Raw genomic sequence first — 27,542 nt, 5'->3', positions numbered from 1 at the left:
CTTTGGGTTCTCAAACCTTCATTCTGAACTGTAATCCAATCAGATGGCAGGGGTTGTGTGGTATAAAGAGACATTTTGAAAGCCTACAGAAGTTTACAACAGCCAGCATCTTGAAAGCCTTCCCTCCTATGTGTGCCCAGAAGAGACATGATTTTCCTCATCTGTTTATTTCTCCCTCCTACCTCTGAAGAGTCAGGCATTTGGGGTGACAGAAATGGGATGCAGGTCTAAAGGGAGGACTGTCAGGATGGGGGGGGGGGGTAGCAAATATGGCTTGCTTTGAGATGAAGAAGGGATGTAGATGCTGTGTTGATATGAAAGGAAAATAAATGTGTATCAAAGTTCAGAAGTTAACATGTAGAAGATAGAATGAAACAGAATGGATATTGTGGATTACTATAAACCAGTTAAAATACCATAGCCAAAACTTACTTACTTCTGACCACTTCCAGATGCTTACTTCTGGTGGTAGTTCTCCAGACTCTCCCAGTTCATTCATGTGGCTCTTGGCCAGCTCAGATGCTGTCAGTCTGTTACTGCTGGAGCTGTAGCAATTGCAATTCTAGCACCTCAGGTGTTACTTGGTGCTAGAATTGCACTATGCATTGCTTTATAAAGGACAGTATTACTGCTTCTGTTATATTTGTCTTTTCTGGAAGATTGAATTGGCAGTGTGGTGGTTGATTGGTGGCAGTGTACCATTTTGGTGTCAAGAAGTCACTTCAGGATCTGTTTAGATGTCTGCTTTCCCCTTCCTCCCAGTCGTATCCTTCTGGAAAAAGAGTCTAATCCTACTGGCTATTTTACAGCAGCAGAGGTGGCAGTCACAAATAATAAAGTATTTGTGAGTCTAGAACCAGTGTTGCAGCAAAACCTTGTGTCTTGCCCCTGATTTCAAGGAGAATTGATAGAACTTGCTGAGTGCAGCATTTGAGATGATTTTGAGTCATGAAATCTGTTTGCCTTCATAATTTTGTGTTGTGAACAGCTTCTCTTAAGTACTGAATAAGGCACAGGATGTCTGATTCTTATGTTGCTTCTTCTTGTTGACTCTATTGGAGAATTCTTAGGTCAGCCTTATTTGTTTAACTTCTCTGTAGGCAGCCACAGGTGGAAGTGATGGGGTCACAGAAAATGAATTTATGGCTCACAACTTCTGTAGACTTTTCAGCTGCAGTAATGGCTGTTTGCTTGCTACAGTGCTTTTAGTGATGTGATACCTTTTGTTCCAGTCCTTCTGGAGGATGAGCAAGATTCAAGCCTTAAAAGCTTTACAGCATCTATAAAAACTTAGTTTCTTTCTAAAAGGGTTACTTACTCTCATCTATGCAATTACCAGTATTTTAATGTCTGTGATCGTCAACATTTTTTCTCACTGACAGGTACTTAAAAAACTAGAATCATGTGCGGTCTTGTTACTGCTACTCAGCTCACTGTTACTTCTGTTTCGGGGATTATCTGTATAATCAGAACTGGTATTACTCATGCAGGGTAGCCACTGCTATTGAGTAGTTACTCAAGGCTTGTATTCCTTTAGATCATTTTCTTCTTCTGTGCAAAAGGTATGTGCTGGTTAGGTTAATCTGCTGTTTAAAGTATGGCCCCCTACTTCCTGTGAATATACCCTGCATTTGATTTTCTCATACAACCTACTTTGTTCGAGTGAGTCTGTCTTGTTTGGTCTTTCTGGGCTTGTTCCGATTACAGCTGTTCAGTTGATGTCCATCTCATTCCCAGCATGCTATCAAGAATTGTGTTGAGTCACTTTCAAATCGCTGAAAATGTTGAGTGCTTTTAAATATAGCAGTAGTCTATTCAGGTTGTCTCGTTAAAACAAAATTTGGTGGTATCTTGAGTTTTAATTCACTTTTTTCTTTTTCCATTATAAATTTCTGAAACCACCATGCTAATAGGTCACGCCATGTGGATAAATGTTATGTTGGCTCACTTTTGTAAGTTTTACTTAAAATTGCACAATCAACATTTTGGTCTTCCTGTGTGTGAGCTGTTATCACCTTACATTAAACCACGACAAAGGGATTAAATGTGGATTAGCGTGATCGGTTTATTAATTTCAGCACTTACTGTTTCTTCTAGGTATTTTCTAGTTAAGATTTACTGGAACTACAGTAGTGCTATAAATTTGTCAGTGTGTAGGCCTGGGGCTTCAATCCCTGATTTTCTAGAATTAGGAGGGACAAATGATCAGACCTTGACATCACAAGTATTTTTTTCTAAAAATTTCTCATTGATAAAGGAAGCATCGCTACCACTGTTAAAGCATTGGAAAGTACTTAATTTTATTCATGAGACGTGTAATCTTAATTGTTTTCTTGCGTATTTATTACATATGACAGCTTTTTTTGCCTCTCGGCAATTTTACTGTCCTCAGCTAGTAATGAGTTATGTCTCTCTTCATATTTATTCCTTTTTCTTTTTAAAGAGAAAGTAGGTAACTCTTCCACTCCCATTTTGCAGAACAAAATTTGTTTGTTACCTTACTATGTTTTAGAGGTGAAATACATTTAAAAGGAGTATGTCAGTTGCTCAGCTTTTAGTTAGTTGCGTGTACTCAGCACTATTCATTTTGTATACAAATAAGCCAGTGGTAGTGCAGGCAGCTAAGTGAAAATCTGCACTGCAGGCTTTTTTGTGCAAGTCTGAAGTAACCTCACCCATAATTAGGAGTAAGCTGCTTAGGTAATTATAATACACAGGCCTGTTGGTCACTTAATAACATGTAAGCACAATTTTTTTGCTTCTGTTTTAGTTTCTCTTAGAGACTGTCTTCAAAATAGGGAAGAATATGATTTAGATTGTACAGTTCAGGAAAAAATACAGTTAAAATATTGCAACTTTGTTTAATTTTTTTCATGCATGTTTCAAATATTTAGACTGGAACCTGAATGGAAGCTGGACATCTTTGCCCCTTTCTTTTTCAAAACTGTAAGCACCTCAAGTGAAGTTCTGTCAGCATCCCTGATGTGAGCATTTCATTTCTCTGCTTTTTTCTGGTGTTAGAACTTGGCATAACTACATATGCAACACTAGCCAGGAGTTTTGAGTTTCTTTTGTGGCGAGCCCAGAAAGGCAGACTTCCCTGTAGAAATACCAAAATGACGTAGTGTGGTTTGCATTTTTCTGATAACTTTGTTTTTCTTCTCCGTTTACACAAACATTTAAATACATGCTATTGTATTTACAGTATATGCTCAAATCAATTAAAGTGCAGTGTGTTAGACATGGAACTTTAAAACATCTGTTTTATGTTTTCTCGACCCAGTCCTTGCCAAGATCATTTCCCCTTTTTGGAGCATGTCATACTGTTAAAAGAAGTAACTCTTTATCAGTTTGACAAATGAACATGATGTTTATGTTTCTCAAAAGAGAAATGAATCCTTTTTTTCCATCATGCTGGTGAAGGCAAAAGATATTACAAATAGCCTCCTGTATTCATTTTATCTTCTGTCATCTTCTATTTAAGTCAAAATCAGGTCTTTTTTCTTGGAGGCTCTGACAGTATCAGAATGTGATCTCGGTCACTGTATGTGGCATGGTAATGCCAGCTGCTCAAGAATAGCCTTGAAGATGTGGATTTTCAGTAGCTTACTGGTCTGTCTCATGGATATTTGGAGCAAATTCTCCTGGAAGGCATGCTAAGGCACATGAAAATCAACAAGGTGCTTGGTGACAGCCAGCATGGCTTCACTAAGGGGAAATCCTGCCTGACCAATTTGGTGGCCTTTTATGATGGGGCTACAGAACTGAGGGACAGCAGTAGAACAGTTGATGTCTACCTGGACTTGTGCAAAGCATTAGACACTGTCCCACATGACATCCTTGTCTCTAAGTTGGGGAGACATGAGCTTGATAGTTGGACCACTCGGTGGATAAAGAACTGGCTGGATGGCTGCACACAAAGAGTTGTGGTCAATGGCTCAATGTCCAACTGGAGACCAGTAACGAGTGGTGTCCCTCAGGGATCGGTGTTGGGACCGGTCTTGTTCAACATCTTTGTTGCTGACATGGACAGTGGGATTGAGTGCGCCCTCAGCAGGTTTCCCAATGACACCAAGCTGTGTGGTTCGGTTGATACGCTGGAAGGAAGGAATGCCATCCAGAGGGACCTTGACATGCTTGTGAGGTGGGCTGGTGCCAACTTCATGAAGTTTAACCATGCCAAGTGCAAGGTCCTACACCTGGGTCGGAGCAATCCCAGGCACAGCTAAGGCTGGGCAAAGAAGAGATTCAGAGCAGCCCTGCGGAGAAGGACTTGGGGGTGCTGGTCGATGAGAAAATGAACATGAGCCGGCTCCACTGTGTGCTTGCAGCCCAGAAAGCCAACTGTATCCTGGGCTGCATCAAAAGGAGTGTGACCAGCAGGTCGAAGGAGGTAATCCTGCCCCTTTACTCTGCTCTCGTGAGACCTCACTTGGAGTATTGTGTGCAGTTCTGGTGTCCTCAACATAAAAAGGACATGGAAGTGTTGGAACAAGTCCAGAGGAGGGCCACGAGGATGATCAGGGGACTGGAGCACCTCCCATATGAAGATAGGCTGAGAAAGTTGGGGCTGTTCAGCCTGGAGAAGAGAAAGCTGCATGGGTACCTCATAACAGCCTTCCAGTATCTGAAGGGGTCATATAGGGATGCTGGGGTTGGACTCTTCATTAGGGACTGTAGTGATAGGACAAGGGGTAATGGGTTAAAACTTAAACAGGGGAAGTTTAGATTGGATATAAGGAGGAAATTCTTTCCTGTTAGGGTGGTGAGGCACTGGAATGGGTTGCCCAAGGAGGTTGTGAATGCTCCATCCCTGGCAGTGTTCAAGGCCAGGTTGGATGAGGCCTTGAGTGGTACGGTTTAGAGCGAGGTGTCCCTGCTCATGGCAGGGGGGTTGGAACTTGATGATCTTAAGGTCCTTTCCAACCCTAACTATAATTCTATTTGTTGTATTTTTGGTGGCCAGTTAGATTTAGCTTTGGAAAAACTGCTGTGCTCTATGCCAGTGCTTTTTGGTCATTTTGATCATACCAGCAAAGACACGAGCATCATATAAGTGCAGTTACTGAAGTGCTGGACTTAAAAAGCATCCATTTGTTTAAGTTTCAGTCCATATACAAAAATGGAGATGAGAACCACATTGTGCAGTCTTTGTTTCTGTGAAGGCTGTAAGTATGGCAGTTCGGCAAGCGTAGTTACAAAATGGGATTAACTCTGTGCAGCTTCTTGCTCAGTTCATTCTCTCAAGGAAAAAATATTTTTTTTAAAGTTAAGTGCTATTTTGGAGCAGTCTGGTTTGAACTGGAGTGTTGAATGCTGACAACACAAAGAACTTGCTTCATTTTTACTCCTTGAAGATTCGTGGTGTACAGGCCTTCAAGACCAACATTACAGAATCCATTTTCTTAACACAATGGATAAATGTAGATGTTAACAGCTTCCTTTTCCGTCTGAAAATTAAACCATCATGAGAGACTGTATCTTGGTGTGAACTTCAGACTCTTAGGCCTGGACCTTCATTTGCTTGGACAATGTAGAAGTAATTCAGGGAGAGTAAAGGGGCTGTTTACCCTGGCCTTCCAAAACTAAATAGCTGAAAGCTCTTCAGCTTTGTGAAAGAAGAAAAAGAAATTAAAAAGTGGAGGGTTGTTGTGAAGGTTAGTGAAATCATGATGTTATAGAAAAGCATAGTAAGGAAAAACACTCAGCAGTAGATCAACGGAAAGTAGATGGAAAACATGTACATAATTGTAGCATTCACTATCAGATGTATTAAAGGAATTAATAAGAGATGGGATGTATTGTAAAAAATTTGGTCTGTCGGTGATTCTACAATGCAGTGGTACAAATATTCTCTGGTACGGAAGTTGCCATACAGATGACTATTGGAAACTTGGGTTATTTGTCATAGAATCACAGAATATTTAGGGTTGGAAAGGACCTTAAGATCATCAAGTTCCAACCACCCTGCTATGGACAGGAACACCTCACACTAGACCGTGTCGCCCAAGGCTCTGTCCTGCCTGGCTTTGAGCACTGCCAGGGATGGAGCATTCACAACCTCCCTGGGCAACCCATTCCAGTGCCTCACCACCCTTACAGGAAAGAATTTCTTCCTTATATCCAATCTGAACTTCCCCTGTTTAAGTTTTAACCCATTACCCCTTGTCCTATCACTACAGTCCCTAATGAAGAGTACCCCCCAGCATCCTTATAGGCCCCCTTCAGATACTGGAAGGCTGCTATGAGGTCTCCACGCAGCCTTCTCTTCTCCAGGCTGAACAGCCCCAACTTTCTTAGCCTGTCTTCACGCAGGAGGTGCTCCAGTCCCCTGATCATCCTCGTGGCCTTCCACCATGTCTTTTCCCAAAATACCTGATAGTGAAGTAGCATACGAAGTTTGATAGCCTTTTAATGTGTTCCACACCCTGTAAAGATGATGCCTGCTTTAAAGGAGTGGGGTTTTTTGTCAGTAGAATGTGGAATGTTTTCTAGATTAGTTTACAGATCTGCTCATTAACAGTGTAAAACATTTTGTAAATGTTTTTGTTGAAGCGTAGATCAGAATGTCACAGTGTTGCCTGTACTATTTTCTTTCACTTTGCATAGTATTGCAGCAGTCACATTCTGTTTTATGATCAGAATTTTGCATGCATAGTGGATCAATATGCAGAATATGAGAATGTTGATCATTTATTTTTATATTGTGACTGCACAAGTGTTAGACATAGGGAGCTGTTTGGTGTGAGAAGTCAGGCTATAACAAGTACAACTGTTGTGTGTGACAGATTGAGTATGCAGGAGGCTTTTAGGTTTTTGTTGGGTTTTGATTTGGTTTTATTTCTTTGAAGTGACTTCCTGACTTTGGAATTTCATGTAGTGTGATACCATGGAAGGTAAATAGCCAGCATGTCAGGGAAGGTAGGAAAGCAAAAAGTCTCAAGCTGTGTCACGACAGACATTCACATCTGGCCAAATAAAAATTGCTGAGCAGTAAAAAGGCTAGGCTTGGGTTAACTGACTGTGGAAGCAGGAGCAGTATGAAGAAAAGAGGGAAAAAAGTGCTTGTAAACAAAGAGATGGGAAAAGCTGTTATGTTCCTAGCTTATTAAAAGCATTGGGTTGCACTTGCAATTTGCATCTCAAATTGAAATGATTTTTTTTCTCTAGCAGTTGAACTGAAGTAGAGAAAGATTGCCCTTGAGATAAGTTGGTTGCAGTTGCACTCAGGCTTTACAGTGAATTCTCAGTACTCCAGTCTTTTTTCTAAGAAATTGAAAATTTAACAAGTGTTAGCACAAATAATGAACTTCAGATGCTCCCCAGCTTCAGTTTCTTCAATATTCTGAGCTGAAATCAAGGTCATTTTGTGTTAAACTGGTAGCCCTATACAGGTTGTGGTTTATCATCTGAAGAGCCCACTGAACTCTTAATTTATCTGGCCTTGGTTGACAGCACTTTACTGCGAGCAAAAGTTTTCTCCCCTTTATTTTGGGATTTTGAAAGTTTGGATGCATATAGAAACACAGTTTCAATTTATTTTGCCTTTTTTTTTTTTTTTTTAAGTCCAAAGGCTGGATAATTGCCATCAGTGATCAAGGGAAGATGCTTTTAACCTTCTCAAACCTGTTTTATGTATGTGTTGACACTAGACATGCATGTAGGCAGGCATTAATTGTAGTGGGAATTTTTCTGTACTGATAAGCACTTGAAGTCTGGTCCAAATACATCTCATTCTGGGAGGGTTGCATACCGCTGTAAACGGTGAAGTTTGTTTTTTCCCCTTATGGTTTGACCAAGTCTAAGATGATCCCTGCTTTTGTGTGGAATTTGCTCTCGATATCATAAGCTTGGGTTTGATTGTTTGTTGGGGTTTGTTTGTGTGTTTGTTGTTAATTTGTGTTTGGCTAGGCTCCTTCAACATGTGTGGGGACCATTATTTAGGAGAGGTTACTTAAATCTGGCATTGGTTCTGGGATGACAGGCAATCAGGATTCTGCCCTCCCCCCTTAGGTTGAGCAGCCTGATCTTTCTTAGTCATCTTGCTTTTGATGTGTTTGAAAAGCTTCTAGCTTTTAGTTCCAACAAGTTACTGTTTCTTGCTTTGCCTTGCCACCTTATGGTTATGTTTTAACTTGTCTGTCTGTTTTCCTTGAGAGAACATGTAGAGTTTGTTTAAGAAAGGGAGGTCTTTTGTTCTAACTGCCACCTTTAATCAGCTGCTGAGTCTTACTGGATTTTTTTTTGCCCTTTCAGGGTATTTTTTTAAGTGTCTTGTCACTTCTCCTTTTGTACCACAAATGATCACTTTATCCTTTCAGTTTCTTCTTTTACTTATTTTTAACCGGTTTCCCCTTTTCTCTGTAGTTGCCTTAGGCCTCAGCTGATCACCATTAGGTTCCTGTATTTCTGTTGTGTGCTGTGCCTTAAAATCTGATGAAATCTAGCGTAATGTGCCTGACTGGGCAAGATCTTTAGTTGTTACCACATTCTTTAAGCCACTGTGGATGGAAGACCTTATAGTGTGTCCCTGCTGCCCTAGGAGTTCAGCTACTTCACTGACAATTTACAGGGAACTTTATAAGGATGATCTAGTCCACACAGAGTACAAAAGAAGGGACTAGGAAATAATCTTAACTGGCAGAATAGATGCTTCTTTTTTCATCCACCCCTTTTACCAAAGAAAGTTAGCATTATACAACACAAAAGCAATGATGTCATATTGTATGATACAACACTCTATTGAATATCCTATTACATAATAATTGACAAGACCTGCAATACCTGATCTCTAAGTCAGGTAGAACTTGGATTTAAATCCCTGCAGCATACGGGAGTTCATCTATATTTTTGTTCTCGTTTGAGCTGTAACAGTTGTTTTTCTTCCTAGTAGCTGGTGCAGGGCTCTGTCTTGGCTTTAGCTTGAGAGCAGTGCTGATAGCAACAACTAAAACATCTGTGTGTTAAGTAGTGCTTACCCTGATGAAGGACTTTTCAGTCTCTCATGCTCTGCCAGTGAGGAGGGACACAAGAAGTCAGGAGGGAGCACAGACAGGACACCTGACCCAAACTAGCCAAAGAGGTATTCCATACCACAGCACGTCATGCCCGGTGTATAAAGTCGGGAGAGTTACCTGGAAGGCCCAGATTGCTGCTCAGATCGGGCTGGGTATCGGTTAGTGGATGGTGAGCAATTGTGTTGCATTTTCTGAGCTTTCATTTGTTCTCTTGTTGTTTCCTATTATCACCATTGTTGTTATTGTTGGTATTCTTTCTGTCATCACTATATTTTACTTGAGTTATTAAGCTCTTCTTTAGTTATTCAACCTATTGATTTTGTATTCTTCTGATTCTGCTCCCTCCCCCTCCATTCCACCCTGGAGTTGGGCAGAGTAGAGGGGTGTGAGCAAGCGGCTGTGTGCTGCTGGGTTTAAACCACAGCAGGTTTAAAGGTGCTGCTGTTAATAAAGAGCATCAAGTTAGAAGAAAAGGAAAAATGAATACTTAATTGTTTGGCATATGAAAGCTTGGGAATTTGGGTTTTTTTCTTCTACCCTTCTTATGTCATACACTTAAAAATAGCTTGTGTTTCCTTGGAGTTTACTTGCTTTTATACTTTATGTTCTAGCCACTCTTTATAGAGAAATTTTGCCTATTGTGTAATTTCAGTATTACCTGAAGGGGATAGTTGTTCTGCTCAGGTGATTATTGATTTATTAACGTTACTGTAGTATTAATATGAATATTTATTAATAATTTTTTTTGTTCTATATGTATAGTTTTGAAACCCTTGTTATTCACTTCTATGAAAATATTAAGGAAACTGAAAGTTTTTGCACTGCCTATATTTTCCCTTGTGCTCTTTTATATTTTCATGTATTTGTAAATCAGAAATAGATGTTCTGTAATGGCTAGAGTACCATATTTCATTCTTTGTATGTGAACCTCCTTTTATGGGCTCGTCATTATGCTTCTTCAGAATAGAGCATAATTATTACAGGATTTCTTGCTTAAAAAGTGATGATTCTACTTATTTTTCTCAGCTTATCCTGCTTACAGTGTTTCTTTGGTTTGTTCAAGGGCGTTGGGAGTTTCAGTGACAGACTATACATTTGAAGACTGTCAGTTAGCTTTGGCTGAAGGACAACTTCGTCTGCCTTCGGACACATGTCTTTTAGAATTTGCAAAACTTGTAAGAAGCCTTGGGTGAGCATATATGATATTTATATGTAAGATGCATCTTTACTATATATTTATGTTTATATAGTTTTTCCCTTCATATAACAATACTGCATTATGGATACATATGGAATGTTTTCCTGTTACAATCAGGGAAACACTATGCAAAATCAAACCGATACTAATCTCCACTTACAAGAGCTACCCCTAGGTCCTCGTGAATAGCATATGTCATAACATTTTATTTCCACAGTCTGTCAAGTGAGCAGAGTGTGTCTGAAGTGTTCATTCCTGAACAAATCTCAAAGTCACTTCCTGAAGAGTGTCTGGAATACTGTGGGATTCCTGATATTTGATATAGTTAAGTCAGTTGCCCTTTCCTGTGACACAATGAAAAGAGAGCAGTGCTGCCATACAAGTCTTATGACTGGAGTAACGTTATAATAGTGAGGGCAGAGGGGTCACCCCTTCTCAAGAAGCACAAAGCAATGGTTGATCTTTTGAGTAGATTGCTGCTAAATGGACTTTCTAATGAAACTGTAGGTTAGTGTGTGCAGCGTGGTTTCTCTCTTCTCATAGTGTCAGTTCCCTCTGGCTTATACCTTTCAGAAAAGATTTAACTAACAGTGAAAAGTTCACATAAGCCAAATAGTAGATTGTTATTTTCGAGCTTTTCTCCTGTTTCTCTACTAACTGAATTTACAGCCTCATCGTGTTAACTGCTTTAATATATAAACACCCTTTTCCATTTGTCTCTTCACCTGAAAGTAGCAAGCGCAGTTTCATGGTTCCATTCTGTACCTTATTTCCTTTTATTAATTTGTCTTTCATTTTCCATCCTGTGTACATAAATGAAAAAAAAAAAAGAGCTCTCTATTGGAGAAAAGTAATGTAGGACAGCATATATTAATCATTCAGGTGACAAGCATATTGTAATTTGCCGTCAGGACCTACGTCTGAGAAGACTTCCAGTAGAATAGGAGAAACTTCTAAGGGAAAGCAAAGATTCTTGCTTGGTTCCAAAGGCTCTGAATTTACAGTACTAAAAAAAAAAAAAACCAAACAAAAAAACCGTAACAAACAACTCAAACACCCCTGTCTCTTCTTAGGCAGTCGGTAATCCTGGGATTCAGTTTAATCCTCTCGTAAAATTGTCTGGCTTCTGTTTGCTCAATTTAAAGCTGTTCATTCAAATTATGCTTTTCTGGGTTTCTGTTCTGGCCTCCAAAAATACTGCGTGCATTTGTGAGTGAGGTTTCCCACAACCCAAAATTTCTCTGGTTTGTGTAATTGTACATTGGTAAAATAGTACCTTGTCTTGATTTGGGTATGTGCCAGTAAAAGGGCTATTATGATGGTACTTTCCTGGAATGATTAGGTGAAGATTGTAATATTACTTCATTTCTAATGCATGTTTGATGGTGATGCAGTCATTTTGCTGCCTATTCAAAGGTTTTGAGGCCAGGGAGGCATTAAGATCATCCATTCACATCCCTAAATAACTGAAACAATAAATTTTATCCAATGGATTTTGCATCTAGTCTTAATACTTGTTTTTAAACAGTAATGTACCTTCAAGGTAAGATCCAGTTTTAAATGCAAGAGTTCTATAGTAAGGCAAATCCAAACTTGCTTCTGTTTTAGGTTCTTTGAAATCAAGTTATACCTCAGTTTGCTACATTGGATAGTTATTTCTGTTCACATTGTTTATCTACAGAATTCATTAACATTGTAAAATTTGCTTGCTTTGTGCTCAGCTGGATGGGGTCCAATCCAGAAGACATGCAGCCACAGCAGCAAGTTCTCATGCTTCATCTAATTAAGATCTTGGGCTCTGTTAACACAGCTGTACAGCTGCTGGGTCACAGCTGGCTGAAACTCATCTGACTCCTGCTGAGCCCTGTAGTAAAATGACTGCTGTACCGATTAGATCAATTGATCATAGTCTCATCTTCTCAGATTCTGCGTTTGTTAGTCCTCAGGCACTTACGCGTCTGTTGAGCCTGGTAATCTGTGTCTGAACAATATGCTGATCACTATACTGTAGTCTTTATTGTAGCTTTTATACATTGTAAATATTCTGCTTCATTTGATTGTTTATTCCACAGTTAATTACCCCACTGTTTAAAGCGGTCATCTACTTTGACTGGATCTATTGCCGTGTTTGAGACATTGAAGCTTGTCTGGACTTTGCATCTTATGAAAGACTTCTTCAGATATCTTCTCATTCAGAAAATGTTAATACAGTATAATTAGGTCTCATCTCTTTTTGTCTTTAACAATGGGCAGCAATTTATTTTGGAATTCTTTTTGGATCCTTAATTACTTTCTTTGCTTTCTTGACCCTGAGTGTTCAGAGATCTGTAACAAGGGTAAGCCTCTGGAGGATGTTGTCCATCTGTATTCATGATAAGATCAATAATGTCCATTACAGGAGGTGATTGCAGATCAGATGTAACATAGCAAATACTAACCATGATAGTCCCTGCCCTGTGGATCAAGGCAGGGTTTTCCAGAGTATTTGGAAGGTCAGTTTTGCAGCTGTTCAGTATCCTTTCTCTATTATGACAAGAAGTAACATGGAACTACACCAGCATACATAGAACTGAATGCATTATACTTTTCTGGCTTAGGGCATCTTTCTCTGAGCTTGCAGCTTACAGTTACTAGCTACAGGATCCAGCTGTTCTTATGCACCTTCCAGCTCTGAGAGACACTAGAAGGTTTTTGGCAGGTTCTCAGTGTGCAAGAAAGGAGTTTGTTTTCAAATAGTCAAATGCAGCTAAAACTAGCTTTAAGGAGGTAAGACATCTCACTGGCTAAAAATAGTGGTAATTATGCTGAAAATACCCTGCCTTCAGGGATCTGGTTTTCCTTGTGAAGTCTGCTGTGAAGGATTTAGTGTCCAGAGCTGTTAATCTTGAAAAATGTGCATTCCATCTTCAGGGAGTCAGAAAGACATTTGATTCTCTCTAGTGCACGTTGGCCTAAAAAATGAAGCCAACCACCACAGCAGCAAGTAATGTTATGTATTGTAAAGCCTAGATGCTGCATGGAAGCCATTAGGTAAAGAAGCGTGATTTCATGAGCAAAGGCATCTCTGTTGGCTTTCTAGCTTTTATAGTCTATTGGACTAAAAGTAACAATTTTAAAGGCATTGAGACACTCAAAACTATTTCACAGATTGGTTCAGAACCTACTGTGGGATTTCGCACATTTGGCTTCAGAAGATGCTCACTACAGTAGGCCATGGTCATCCATACATCAATTGCATTCTGATTCTGAAAGGGCTACAAGGAAGTGAGCCCACCTTGGATTACCAGAAGTACAATGCAGTCATACTCAAGCTGAAGCAGTAAGTTCATCTCACTGATCCACTGACTCTTCTTGAGATTGTCTTACATGTCTTTCTTTATATTGAGGAAACACAAACCACAAGATGTCTGTAAGATTCATGGTAATCCATGCTGCTTTGTGTACAAGGTTTCGCCTTCAGACTTTAGCTTTTCAGAGTTAATTGACTGGTGAAGAGATCATTTCATAAGTCTCAAATACTACCTCATCAAACAAGTACTCCCTCAGTACTAGAAGATGAATTTTGAGTCAATTCATTGCAAATCAAATGTCTCTGATTTAGAGACAGACGTTAGCCTGTATATTCTCTGTCAGTAGTGGCTTATCTCAAGGGAGGATTCAGTTGCCAGCTGTCTTCATCCTACAGTTACAATCCATTTCGGCTACTACAGTGGGGATGTATTATCTGTGGAGACTTCTTACATGTAACCTTGCATGTGGGAAGCTGAGTTGTTCATGCATCTTGAATCCTCCATGGTTTCCTTTGTCATTGTTCCTGCTGCTTCACTGCTTGATCATGGAAAATGAATTTCTGCAGAGGAGTATTCTGCAGCTCTTTTTATACTGTCTAGGGACCAAAACTTAAGATAGGTGCTTTAATGCCAGGATGGAGAACATATTAATATTCTGTAGGGACCATGGGTCTCTGGAAGAATTCTTGCATGTTTGGGTCTTATAATTTAGAAGTACAGTGCTTGGCATTGTTTAGTTAGTAAACTTTGACAAGCCATTTAAGTAACGGCAGAGAGCATGGTAGTTGTGTTTTTGCTTAAAAGCAGCAATTTTTAGGAAGGCTCATTTCAAGAAGTGATCATGGTCTGGAGCTGATGTATCAGATAATATTCCTATCAGAAATGCTCTTTTCTCAGAAGCTTCTGAGAATGCTGATATTAAGTATTTTATTCATTCTTGTCACTGAGAGGAAGCTGATGATGAGTCCCAGCTGCAGTCTGGTAGCAATTCTGGAGTGAGTTTATGAGTTCTGTAAATAACTGCCTTTTTCTTGTTTGCAGCAGCAAACAGCAAACCAAGCAACTGCAGAATAATATTGCAAAAGAATATATTGGTCTCTTTTGTCTTCAGACTGGAATGCTTGGATGTCCTCTAAATCAGTTCAGAGGAAACCTGCTAGTCAAGATTTCATTGCTGTTGTAGTAGGGAGGGAATTTCCTTTTCCCCATGTACTAAGAGAACCATGTATCATATTCGTAGTAAGACTTTGTTTCACAAAACAGCAACAGGAAGCTTGAATTAAGGGTGGGAAGGATGGCAAAAAAACCAAACAGAACCAGCAACCATGCTGCAGTACCATGCAGTAGATCTCTGCCATTCATTCACTCATCAGTCAGAATCTGGTTTTGTAATCAGACGCACTGGGGACATTTCTGTAGCTAAATAAACTGCTATAACTTTGTTTGGGTCACCTCATAACGGTGGCCAGCTCCAGACTGAATGTGAAGAACGGGGACTGGCAAACAGGATTAGCTGTATAATCTCTATTATGTAATCCCTGATTTATTGTAGGCAAGATGCATCAGGTCCTTCCTGTTCAGAGACATCAGTAAATTTGGAAGCTTAATTGGTTTATGTTACTGTCCTATAATACAGCCATATTCAGGTGACCTAAATCCCACCTAGGTCCTCCTGCCTGATATTTATTAGCTAGTTCTAATAATGATGGTGTTTCTTGTCCATGTTGAACAGCTTACAAGCAGTAATCAAGGTAGAATAGCAGTTACCAAGGTAAATAAAGAACACAAGTTTAAGACTAGAGTTCCTAAAACCTTGCAGTATTTTGTGATACAGTTTAAGAGCTAATTGTAGCCTTAATATTACATTATTAATACATTATTTTATCATGTTGCTTAGTAATTATGATTCTAGATTTTGTAATGTTTTACAGCAATATCATCCACTATTTCACTTGGTATATTGAATTTTGTATTGTTAAAATTGGGTTTATTTTTAAAATGTGCACAAATAATACTCTTTCTAGGCTGAAGCCAGAAACACTTGAAGATGATCTTGATAAATATGCTGCAAGTGCCATGAAAATGAAAAAAGAAAAGATTGATCTTAAAGAATTTTCAGCATACTTGGAATTTCCAGTTTCACAGACATTAGAAAGTATGTTTGCACTTTTTGATGAGGTAAGAAGCAACATCATGTTTAAAGTAAACTTTACTTTAGCCTGATTCAGTTCCAGTTGAGTTCATTGAGGTTTGATTTGGGCTGGTGCTTTTGAGCACTTCACCACAGTATTTGCCTACTGCATTCCATTGTCAGCAAAGTAAGAGCACCTATTATCAAGTAAATAAAGCATTCATTGAGGTAGAAGTTAACAGTAGCATCAGCTGGACAAAACTGATTTTCTTTTTAGATGCAAAATATGAAGAGGAAGAAATCTTTGCTGCTGCTTGTTGCAACTGAATGCAGTGCCTATGAGCTGTTATTTTACTTAACCTTGTAAATAAATCACTTGTTCTTCTAGGGTGTCTGAAACCTGACCTAGGAACTTGGCAGATGAGCCAGTTCTTCGTCCATCAGGCAATCAGTCAGAATGGGGAAATGACTGTTATCTTTCTCTGGATGAGGTGCTGATTGGACCAGGAGGTGGATATGTGAACAGGGTTCTCTTAGACCAAAGAACAGATGTCATGTGTTCAGGGATTAAATTAGGCTACCTTGCGTTGTGGTTCTCCAGTTTTAATTTCTACCTGGTAATTCAGATGATTTGATGTAAAAATCTTAAATATGCAAGTGAAGGGTGACAGTAGCAGCACTGTCTTCCAAAAACATTTGAATTATCACTTCTGACTAGACTCTGAAAAGGTTCTGCAGAGCTTCGGTGACCTAAGTTCTTGCCCTGATGTAATTCCATTTCAGTGGGGCTTCTTTGCAGTGGCATATGTAACTGTTACATAAATGATCTTTCTGCATCTTTGTTAACTGTTGATTATTTATGAACATTCAGGCAAATTGCAGTATTTTGAGGTGAGGTTTTCCTTCACAGAATGAAGAAGGCATAATTGACATTCGGGAATTTGTTATTGCTCTGTCAGTTGTCTGCAAGCCATCCAAAACTCTGGAAACAATTCAGTTGGCATTTCAGGTAAGTGGCGTTTTCAGCCTCTGTGTAGTTTACTTACCTTTAGAAGTTATTAATACTGCCATTAGACTTAAGAGAAGCTTGTTTCACATGCCCTTTTAATAATTAATTAAATTTTAAAATAACAGTAATGGAAAATTAGATTAAGAGTTCATGTTCAGAGGGAATGCACTGCAAGTTTATATAAAATTACGGAAGTCTGCAGTTTGAAGTTGCTCCCTGTGGAACTCTGGTAGAATCCTTTTCAGCACATTGAAACGTGCTGAAAATCTGAAGTCCTTTGTATTGATTCCTCTAAACTAAAGGCTAATGAGTTGTGCTTACTACTTTTTATAATGTTTCAATCAAATTTCATTTTTCAAGTTAGTAAAATATTAAAAAACTTTTCCTACATCTTAATAGAGTTCTGGTTTTGCTTTGTTTTGCTTTGTTTTATTTTTACCCCCTTTTATCTTCTTCTTAAGATTTTCTTCCCTCTTAGACTTAACCATGTTTCTATGTTAGTCCTGCAGTCTGCCCAGACTATGCCTTTGAAAAGTGCTCCTGATCTTGTTCTTCCGTCCTCAGTGGCTTGTTGTAGCATCACCATAGTTGGTTAATGCAGGCTTTTTTGGGAAAGTGACAGCAGCAATACTTTAATGCTTGCCAGTCCTGTGGGTTTGTCTGACACCTTGAATTATTGCTTGTTAATTCCTTTAATATTTCTATTTCAGCATGAAAACTGCTGCATCGTGCATCATCTTTTCCCTTTGCCTTGATCTCTTTAGTGCCTTTAGTGTTACTAAAACTGAAAAGTGATAAATCTTGATGCTGTCTTCATTAGTGAATGAATGGAATTGAGAACATTCAGTTGCATGATTCTACTTGGAAGCCTTATGTTCTGAGTAGATGTTTTCAAGGTCTTCAGCATAAGCGTATTATTCTCTTAATTATGTTTTGTTAAAGAAATGAGGCTCCTGTGAATGTTTAGTGTCCAGATCTATCATTCTTACCCTTTTGTCAATATTAAAAAAAAAATTGACAAAGGAGGAATGAACAAAAATATTTAGTTCATACAGACATTTGGGAAAAACTGCCTCTAATAGCTCTTAACCTACTGCTGCTTCGGAGGGAAAAGCAGAAAGGTCTCTGCCCTTCCTCCATTTGATCTATATAATGGCATAGAGAAATGCTCAGGTGCTGTTTGGTCAACTCTGTGTCTTCATATGGTGCTGAGGCACCGGAATAGGTTGTCCAGGGAGGTTGTGAATGCTTCAGCCCTGGCAGTGTTCAAGGCCAGGCTGGATGAGGCCTTGGGTAATATGGTTTAGAGCGAGGTGTCCCTGCCCATGGCAGGGGGGTTGGAGCTTGATGATCTTGAGGTCCTTTCCAACCCTAACTATTCTATGATTCTATATTAAAATGAACAAGACTAAAGTAAACTTGAAGGTGGCTTTTGGGCAGTATTTCAGTAAAATTTAGCTGTCGTCATGCATAATGTGCAATGTACTTTACCATTTTAGGGAAAAAAAACTCAGATTGGACAGTTATTTTCCTTTGGAAGCACCTAAATTTAATAGAGCCGTTCATAATACATAATTTTGACTTCCTTCAAAAGTATAAAATTTACTTATAAAAGTAAAATATAAAATCAACTGTAGAACTGCAATGAAGTTCTATGCATGTATTAAAAAGGTGAAGTGCTCAGCAAGGGGAAGCAGGTGTGGCACACTTTATCCTGTTAGTGGTGATTGGAAGGGTCAAAACCAGTCTTGAGCTGAGGAAATTTTGCTCACAGCTTCCTAGTAAAAATGGAAAGAGAGGGGCTTTTTTAATCTTGTCCCCTGTCCTGGGTTTGCGTACAATAAGATACTCACGCAGTTTATTGGGAGCCAGTGAAGGATCTAGTCAGCTCATAAATGCACAGCTTGGTAGAAGTGCTGTCCTCTGCCATGTGCAGTTTCTTGAAAAGCACTTTGTCATTTGTTTTCAGTGATGAAGTGCAATGTTTCACATATATCTCCTGATTCTCTTGGAGTTTAGACACATAAATCAGTGGACTAATAATTATTCAGTTACACACCTGCAAAACATGTTAGTGTTAAACCGTCTTGTCTCTGAATACTGCTGAAATTCTGGTGGTTATGCATGTAAACATAGGGTTTTTTTCTGAACATAGCAAGCTTTGCTTTCTAAGCATACACAGGTGAACTAATAATCAATGGTATCTTTTACCCAGACTAATCAGAAATCCTTAGTAGGTCACTTGAATGTGAGAGTGACTAGAATTTCCAGTACCAAGCTTTAATGTTGCATAAGTACTTAGTTATGTGGTGCTGTTTATAGAAGATAGCATTCAGTTATGCAGTGATTTATCTTGTTGTCTCGATTCATAGATGTACCAGTCAGAAAACGGAACTATAACAGAAGAGGATTTAGCCTATATTCTGAAGACTGCCATGGGTGTGTCACAGATTAATGTTACGCATCTTTTTAAAGCTGTAGATGAAGAAGAAAAAGGAAAGATTACTTATGGTGAGTATTTTAGGTGGATCTGAGCTGACATAAAATGCCAAAGTGCCCTTTATCAAATGTGATGCTTGCATATTTTCAGAGGTTTTCCTTACACATTAAGTCGGGCAATACCTGGATCTCTTTCAGAATGTTCTATTCTGTGACTTCTATGTACGTGAATATATGTCTTTAAGAAATCTCTCTTAGCTCTGTCCTGTTGCTTTGTCTCTTTTACCTGTTCCCCACTATTTGTGCCCTTACAGAAGGTAGAGTGATATAGTACTTTCTGCTCCTATAATCATTTCTCAGCCTGTTTAAAAATAAGTCACAGGTGTGTGTTGGGGGCAAACTGGGGCTATTAACCAGGCTGCTCAATATGTAGCCTGTAATGCAGGTGAGACAGAGGTGAGAAAGTTGCATTTAAAAATGGTGAGATCTGGGTGAATAGATTATGCTGTGAATTAAAGTACTTGAGTGTTACTTCAGATTATTCATCATTTATGTGGTAAGGTTCTAAATTTAGTTATATCATTTAAGTATGAACCGAGTTGATAGCCGACAACACATATCTCCAATAGAAGTGCATATGACATGCCATGTTCTAGTGGCTTTCCTTCAGGATAATCAGTATGTGTTTAATTTGTAAAAATCTTACAAATTAAGATATCAATGCTGGTAAATCCTACACTAATAATTTCTATGTTTCAATCATGCAATATATATGTAAAGCTTCATCTACAGAACTATTTTAGTTATTGGAATGAGTATCATGGATTTTAGTTATTGGAATGAGTATAATGGACACTGCCCTTCCCTATTTCCTGACTGCTGTGTCTTGCCTCCTTGATTCATGCATACTACCCCTTTCCTTTTTGTACCTCCGATCTGCCATGTCCCCAGCATTTCCTGGTGCATCCTCTGCTATTGCCTTTTTCCTGCCTATCTCTGTTGCTCCTTGTCCCTGAACTCATTTGAGCAGTGACTCAACTCTTCCCCCATATTCAAAAATACCAGCACAGAATCTTAAGGTGGTAAGCCTAGCAAAATACTAATTCTGGCACTCTCCATTGTTTGAGAATAGCTAAATTGGAAATGGCGTACGGGTGAACTCAGGCGAGTTAGCAAAGAACTCGTAATTGAATATTCATCTTTAATGGTATTTAGTTGCATTTAAGTCTGCCCTTTTCCCTACGTGATCATGGTGTGTTCTCATCACAATAAAAACTGGACTACTGAGACACAGCAGTGGACACTGTAGTGCTTAACTCTCATTTTCACTGTTTCATTTCTTGTAGTCAAGAGTAGTCTCCTGCGAGGTGGTCACATATTTCTTTGAAACTTTGCTTGGATCTTTTTCTTATAGAAGTGCTCATTTTATAATTACAAGCATTGCACTGAAATTCTAACATATATGAAAGCTTAATAGGGAGAATAAATGTCTAGTTTATTGTGGTAGAGAATTAGAAGATGAAAGTAAACTTTCTTTGCATTTCTTTCTTCAAAATTCCTGCCATAAATAACCAGTCTCTTGCCTTTCCTAAGCATATGACTCCACATACTCGGCTTGTTGCACTTAAATGCTGAGAAGGGAGAGGTGGAAAACTTTCAGACTACACCTTTTCTGAAGGCATTATTCAGTCAAGTTCTAAGAAATCAGAACTTTGTATCTGGTAAAAGAGTATTGACATTACTTTGGATACATATGGCAGAGGGTTCTGTTTACAAGCTCCTTCTTTATAGTGTGTTAGAGTGTGAAGCAGGAATATTAAGTTTTCAGTCTTCCTTGTAATAACAACAGCAACAAAAAAATCCAAAGTAGCAAACCTGAGTCGCTGCACATATAGCAGAGCTCTTGAAGCCAGAGATCTCATCCCAAAGGAAAAGCCCAGGTAAACAGAATGACCAACAGCAAAATCAAGGTTGTATAATTAGTCTGATAATCATGGATTGGAATTGTTAGAAGTCAGGATTTTTGTCACATTTTTAAAAATAACACTAGTTGTCAAAGATCTGTGTATCAGTTCTCTAAAGCAGTGTGCTGTTGGCTTACCTTAGATACACCTTTATTCCAGAGCTGCTGCGCTCAGTGTGATCTGGAAACAGGCATGATTTCTCAATCTTAAAATATGATTCTGGAGAATTTGAATAGGTTCTGTAGGTTGGCATTGCAAATTCTAGGATGCTCTCCACCTGTTCTTGATAGTTAAATGGTGACTGTGAAAATGTTCCGAAGTCTGCCTTGCTTGATGGTAACAAGAAGAAAAGGGGGATTTGCAGTATTGTGAATACCTCTGTGGATGAATGGAGTGAGAAGGAAGAAGTGTTTGTTATTTAAAATGTAGTACCTTTGCCTGTATTAGCTACAGGATTATTCTATTAAGTTTGTATACACTAATTACATAGCTGAGGTGGAATGAAAACTAGGAGGTTCATGAACACAGAGCTTCTATCAGGAGCATCAGTATTGCAAAGGCAGGAGAAAAACCTCTTTAAGTTCGTACTGTACACATGCATGGTACCACTCACTGGGAGTGAGTGCACGAGCTGTCTGGCTGGGTTTAAACCACGGCAATACTTAATGCAAAAACACATAGGAGTCTTAAAGAACTCCACTTTGGGGTCTTTCCTTCTTTTTGTATTTTTCCTTTTAGCAGGGTTAGGAAGCAAAATTACTTTTTCCCAAGTAAATGACTATGGTTATCTTTTTCTCCAGTCTCATGCTTCACAGTTGTTTTAAGCTTGACTCCCAAGATGAGACCTGTGATTAAAAGTAATGCTGAAAAAGCTCATTCTTCCTCTATCACCTTGTCTCACGTTTCTGATGAATGAGGCAAATGGGATCCAAGCACTTTTCCTTGGGCTCTGCTATGCACAGGCTTGATAAATACTCCTTAATATCCTCAGGAGTTCTTTCAGTAAGACCCAAAATGTCTACTTCCTGAACTCTACCAGAAATGACTACCACTGTTGAGTATTTTAAATATAAAAGAACACTCTACTTTCCTTTCTTGGAAAAGGTCAGGTACATCACATCCTGTGCTATGAGATTACAGTTAGAAAAAAAAAGTTGAACTTGCATTAAAGATCTTTGCTGCATATATTTTCAAACATTTAAGTTGGTGTTTTTTTCCGTGAAGGCCTTTATCATTTACATGATCCATCAGCCTTTTGTGCATAAAGGTTTTTCAGCAAAGATGGTAACGTTGTTTTTCATAGGCTGAACATCTTCAGCTTTTGTTGCAGTTACAGGGTCCAGTACTTTAGATCCATATAAACTGTGGATAAAAGATGCATGCTTTTTTGTTTGCAGGATTAAGTTGTTTATTTCATTCTCCCCACCTCTCCCTTTGCAACAGTTCAGAAGCAGGGCTGACCTACCAGTTGAGTGCCCCTGTGAGACAGTTGACATTCCCTCGCCCTTCCCAGTACTGAGGAAAACATGTCATCTCAAATGGAGAAGAGTCTCGGGGAGGGAAAGCTGTGGTAGTTCCCTTCTTCCACACCAGCCCAGTTGTACCAGGGATTCACGCCTCTGAAGGGGTACTTCAGCTGGCATCTGTGCTGCACTCTGGGGAACTCGCGGATTGCCTGATGACAAACTCTTCTGGGATAACACTGTGAATTTGAGTGGGCTGTGTGTGATATACTGTAGGTGATAGAGTTGGTGATGATGTTTTCCAGTATCAGTTTACATTATAAGTATAGCCGCTTGTGACTGGGTATCTTGTGTTCAAATTATGCCTGTATAAACAGTCATATGTGCAAGTTGTGACAAGGCTTCAACGTCTGATTTTTAACACAATTTTATATTTCTTGATGTTAAAGATTCCTCCCCCTGCCCCAAGAGGTGATCTTATTCTTTTTGTGTCTTCTTTAGTATCCAACATTAAAATTGGAGTTTGTTTTTTTTTTTCCTCAATGTGTTACAAATTAATTATCTTCTCACAATAATATTCTCCAAAATATTAGGACTTTCGACATGCTGTCATCTCGACCGAGGAAGGCAGCAAGGTCAGCTGGTGTTAGGCTGAAGAGAATTATGAGTGCAAAGCATTAAAAGGCATGTTTGCAGAAGTCTGCCCAGATTTTAAGAAATGACTACTCTTGCTGTTTGTTGTTCCTCAGCTGGAAGGCTCCTACCCTTCCCCCAGTGAACAGTGGGATGTTATGTCAGGACATGGGGTGCTCCTCATGCATTTTAATGCAAATCTGAGTCTGTTTACTCCTTCACCATACAAGCTATGCTTTGGTCTGAAGTGTGTTAGGAGGGCTTAGATAACCTTTTGCAGCGTCTTGCCTCTGGGGCCGTGGTAAACTTCTGCTGAGAAACTAAAAAAGACTGTGGGAATAGCATTATGCTAACTGCTGCTATTTTTCTCCAACGTGATCATGTGATTATACATGTGTAACTATTCAAATTTAGCATCCTTCTGTTTCAAAGAGCTGATTCTGTGTAACAACAATTTGTATGTTTTTTTAGATGACTTCTACAGATTTGCTGAATTGCACCCACACTTTGCAGAAGACTATCTCTATGCTGATCAGATGGGAGCTGAGAGTGGCTTGGAGACTTCATCTCTTTCTGTTCCTAATGGTATCTGTACTGACTTCAGCCCTGATAGCACTGAAGATAGAAACAAGCCCCTGCAGAAGAAACTGAATTAACACTACAGCTGTTCTCTTCCTCTCCTGGTGAGAGGATTGTCTTTTCCTGGGATTTTCATAAGTCACTCCAGCTATACAGCAAATAACAGTTTTGTGTGTGAAAGCTCTTCTACTTTAATACCGTTCTTTGAATCATATGTGCTGTATTTAACAACATGTTCCAGGTTATTTTGGGGAAGGTGTTTTTATTTTTATTTTCCAAAAAGGTCTTTGAAAGGCAAAAATGTGAATGTGCTTCATTATTAATGTTCATATTTAAAAGGAAGCGGCACACTTATTTATATTCCATTGGCTAGTTTCATGTACCAGGTGTCGCACAAACTGTGCATGTATAAAGAAACTGTAGCTACTATGGTGTTAAGTGCACTTTGGTGATTAGTGTTTTCCCTAGTTACGGGGATGTTTATTTGGGGCCAAACTTTGCTATCCATCTTTGCCTAGTCAGTCTTGTTGATTTCAGTGGGATTATTCTCTTGAGCAAGGCAAGCATATTTTGGCCCTTTGTTTTGGTTCCAGTGAACAGTTTGGAAACAATAATGCAAAAGCTTGCTAAGGATTACTTTTAATTTTTATTGTTGACTGACAAAATTGGGTTTTTTTCAGTCTCTTCCACGGTAGGATGAAAAGGAAAGGTTCCTTATCCCACACCCCAACACTTTTCTACTGTCATCTTCCATATGCAATTAAATGTGAATGTTTTCCAAACTGACATGCCACATACTGTTGGCAAATACATGACAAAACTGTTTGTGCTTTTCTCTTATAATCAGTTCCAGTCATGACCACCCAGCCTTTAAATGGGAGGCGTTTACACAATTGTAGTTACTCTCGATTTATCAGGAATTGCAGGTTTCTTTTGTGGCAAGCCTGTATACACAGATAACTTGGCATGGAACACATTATGGAAGCTTTGTTGCATCAGCCCAAATTTCAAAAGGTTGCAGTTACTTCAGAGGCAAGGCCAGCAACAAGTTGTAGAATATCCTGAAGAAATGCTAGGTAAATCTCTATAGAAACATTCATCTATGTTATATGCAGTATACGAGCTTAAAATGGTTTAGAACTGGTTAAACAACAGCAAACAACAACAAAAACCAAACCCACTTATATTAGTAATGTTTCTTATCTTTCCTTCTGTAAAGCCAGATGCCTTAATTACCAACGGAGGTCTCAGAGAAAAATTCAGATTATTATAAAACCACAGAGCTTCACTGATTGGGAAATGCGACAAAAGCCTCAAGGAGTGGGAAGGACTCTGTCACAAAAATAACTCTTGATGGCAACTCTACTTCCAAACAAACCAAAAATACTTTCAGATCATTTCTCTGACTAATTTTGTAGGGCTGCGCTAAAATATGATGGCTTTGTGACTAGAAAACTGTTGAGATTTGAATCTTCCACATGTTAGAGTCATACAGATTTGGAAGGGAGGAATTTTAGCAGAAGGAAATCTGTTTGTACCAAAGGCTTTTATTACTATTTCTTTTTTAAAGCAGGAGCTGTTTTAAAGCTCATTAGGGTATTGGAATGTGTCCTTAGACATTCCCAACTGTATGTGGCAAGTCTCCAAACTGAAACTGGCTTTAATAGAAAGGGTATGAGGGAAAAAAACATAGGAAATTATGCATTCTCTGGGGTCTGTAGGTCCTCATTTGGAGGTGATAGTTTTTGACTTATCTGGGTAACACATGCTGAGCTGACAGGGCTGCAGCAGACCGGCAGACAAAATTTGAGTTAAAACTGATCATGAGAAATAGGATAAGCGGTTTGGAAAAATAAGGCATATAAGGAACTACACTTAGGTAGCGATAGTCAACTGCACAAGCAGAGGAGGGGTGGGTATTACTGCATAAAACATCTTGGGGCAGGGATGGTATAGACTATAACAAACTGGGCACTGTTAACTCATGTTAACATGTGAGAAGTGTGGTGGTATTTCTGTTTTCAAGCTGTGATAGGGCCTCAGATGATGTACCTGCCCATGTTGGGGCACCTGAGAGAGATGGGGAGTGGCTGGATAGATTCTGGAGGACATAAAGTACTCAAAAAAGAGAAATAATGAAATTATTCTTTAATCAAAAGGAGAGGAGACTGATGGAAGATGCGAAAACAGTTTTCAAATACGAAAAAGGTTGCTATAGAGAAGATAGGAACAGCCTTTTCTCCACATTAATAGTAGAAACAGGCTATTTATTTAAAAAGCAAGTTAAGCATTAGGAAAATTTCCTTACAATGCATCTCATTAGAATAGGGAGGATGGGTTATTCCAGGTGGGGTGAGGAGCCTTCCTTCACTAGAGGCTTTAAAAACAGAACAGACAATTAAGATGGAGACACTTCATTTTGTTGAGCACGCCCCAGGGTACAGGGATACATCCTGAGGTCTACTTTATGTGATAATACAGTATGAATTTAAACTGGTATATAAGGGAAAGCACATGAACTGTAGTCTGGGCATATTGCATCTTGCAGACTTTTAATGGCACATGGTTCAGGCTGGCTGAGGTAGTTATCTTTCAACTTTGTTATGTGAGCTTGAGAATTTGGGAATTTCGGAATGCAGGGGATGAGAGATAGGTGCCTGAGATGCGTCTGAAAAGAAGAAAAAGTTAAGCTTAAAATCCCATGGAGCTTAAAAGCTCCAGAGGAAGAGATTCTTTGTTCACATCTATAAAAGAGCAAAGAAAGCTGGTTGAAGTTGGCTAAATAGGAGTGTGCCTAATTTGCATGTATGGTGCGTGTAACTTGGGGATCTGTCTTCTGAAAACCAAAAGGTTCATTTGTTTTCATATTTGTTTTGGTGAGGGAGATGTTTACTAATTCTGGTGAACTTAATAGCTGCACTTATTTGCAACTAAGCTGCGCAGGGTGTTTGGTTTGAAGGGTGCTGCAGGCTACAATAGCCACATTGCATTGTGTAGAGGCACTGAAAAGCACGTGCGTCAGTTGAGTTCTGTCCAGAGCTGCTGCTGAAGGCAGCCAGTCACCAGTTTGCTTGGTATGCAAGTACTTTTGGTGGAAGCAACCATTGAAAACCAACCAAACAAAAAAACGTAACAGATCCACAAAGCAACACTTGGATTCGGAATGAATTGTGGTGCTTCCATAATAGGATGAACAACAGGGTGAAGTCCTGGTCAGCCTTCATGAAAACATTGTTAGATCACACATAATGTCACAATTACAGTGGATGTAATTCAGGTGATTTGTAGATTTGTAGCATCTGTAGAATATGGGGCTATAATGCTAGACTGCCTTGTAGTGACAAAAAAGCCACATTTCTCTATGGTGGTAAACTCAGACTTCATTGAGGGTTGAGTCCTGTAGCACACTGTGTTACTGCAGCAGTGTTCAACACAACTCACCTATCAAACTCTTAACTGCCAAAATGTTTTAGCAGTTCCATTTAAGGAGCCTTTTCAAGAGGCATCTGACTGTGGAGCAGCTGGGTGATGACAGGCAAGTTTCAGTGGCTTGCTGCAGTGTCACAGTAGGTGTGAAAGCTTCATTTCCCCTTCACCAAACACTGATGTGTAAATGTTTGCAGTTGAAGTATTATGTATTTCACAAATGCATTGTTTTGTTTTAAGTGGTGATATCAACAGCCCCTAAATTTACAGGGAGACATATGAAGAAATGACTTGACTTCTTTGCATCAATTTAACCTAATAAATTATCCTTACACAAAATGCAGGGGTGTGAAGGCATTTGACATTTCTGATGAGCATTTTACTACTTTATGT

At 39.1% G+C, this 27,542-nt stretch overlaps 1 protein-coding gene across 2 annotated transcripts in view; it reads left to right on the top strand.

Moving 5' to 3' along the window:
* Positions 1-25,841, top strand: part of LPCAT1 (lysophosphatidylcholine acyltransferase 1) — a 59,094-nt gene extending 33,253 nt beyond the window's left edge. Inside the window, exons 10-15 of one of the 2 annotated variants that reach the window (XM_061344322.1) lie at positions 10,081-10,206; positions 15,530-15,683; positions 16,547-16,645; positions 19,018-19,156; positions 23,616-23,827; positions 24,404-25,841. In XM_061344322.1, the coding sequence (XP_061200306.1) occupies positions 10,081-10,206; positions 15,530-15,683; positions 16,547-16,645; positions 19,018-19,156; positions 23,616-23,800 (703 nt within the window). In that variant the 3' untranslated portion in view covers positions 23,801-23,827; positions 24,404-25,841. Of the gene's footprint in view, positions 1-10,080; positions 10,207-15,529; positions 15,684-16,546; positions 16,646-19,017; positions 19,157-23,615 lie in introns of both variants that reach the window. The other variant, XM_061344323.1, reaches the window with a different exon arrangement.
* Positions 25,842-27,542: the final 1,701 nt, after the last annotated feature.

The sequence above is a fragment of the Neopsephotus bourkii genome, unplaced genomic scaffold (genome assembly GCF_033783945.1).
Source record: "Neopsephotus bourkii isolate Nb327-2 ecotype Australia unplaced genomic scaffold, CSIRO-AGI_Nbou_v1 NB_207, whole genome shotgun sequence".
Lineage (NCBI taxonomy): Eukaryota > Metazoa > Chordata > Aves > Psittaciformes > Psittacidae > Neopsephotus > Neopsephotus bourkii.
This window is presented reverse-complemented; position numbering and strand designations above follow the sequence as displayed.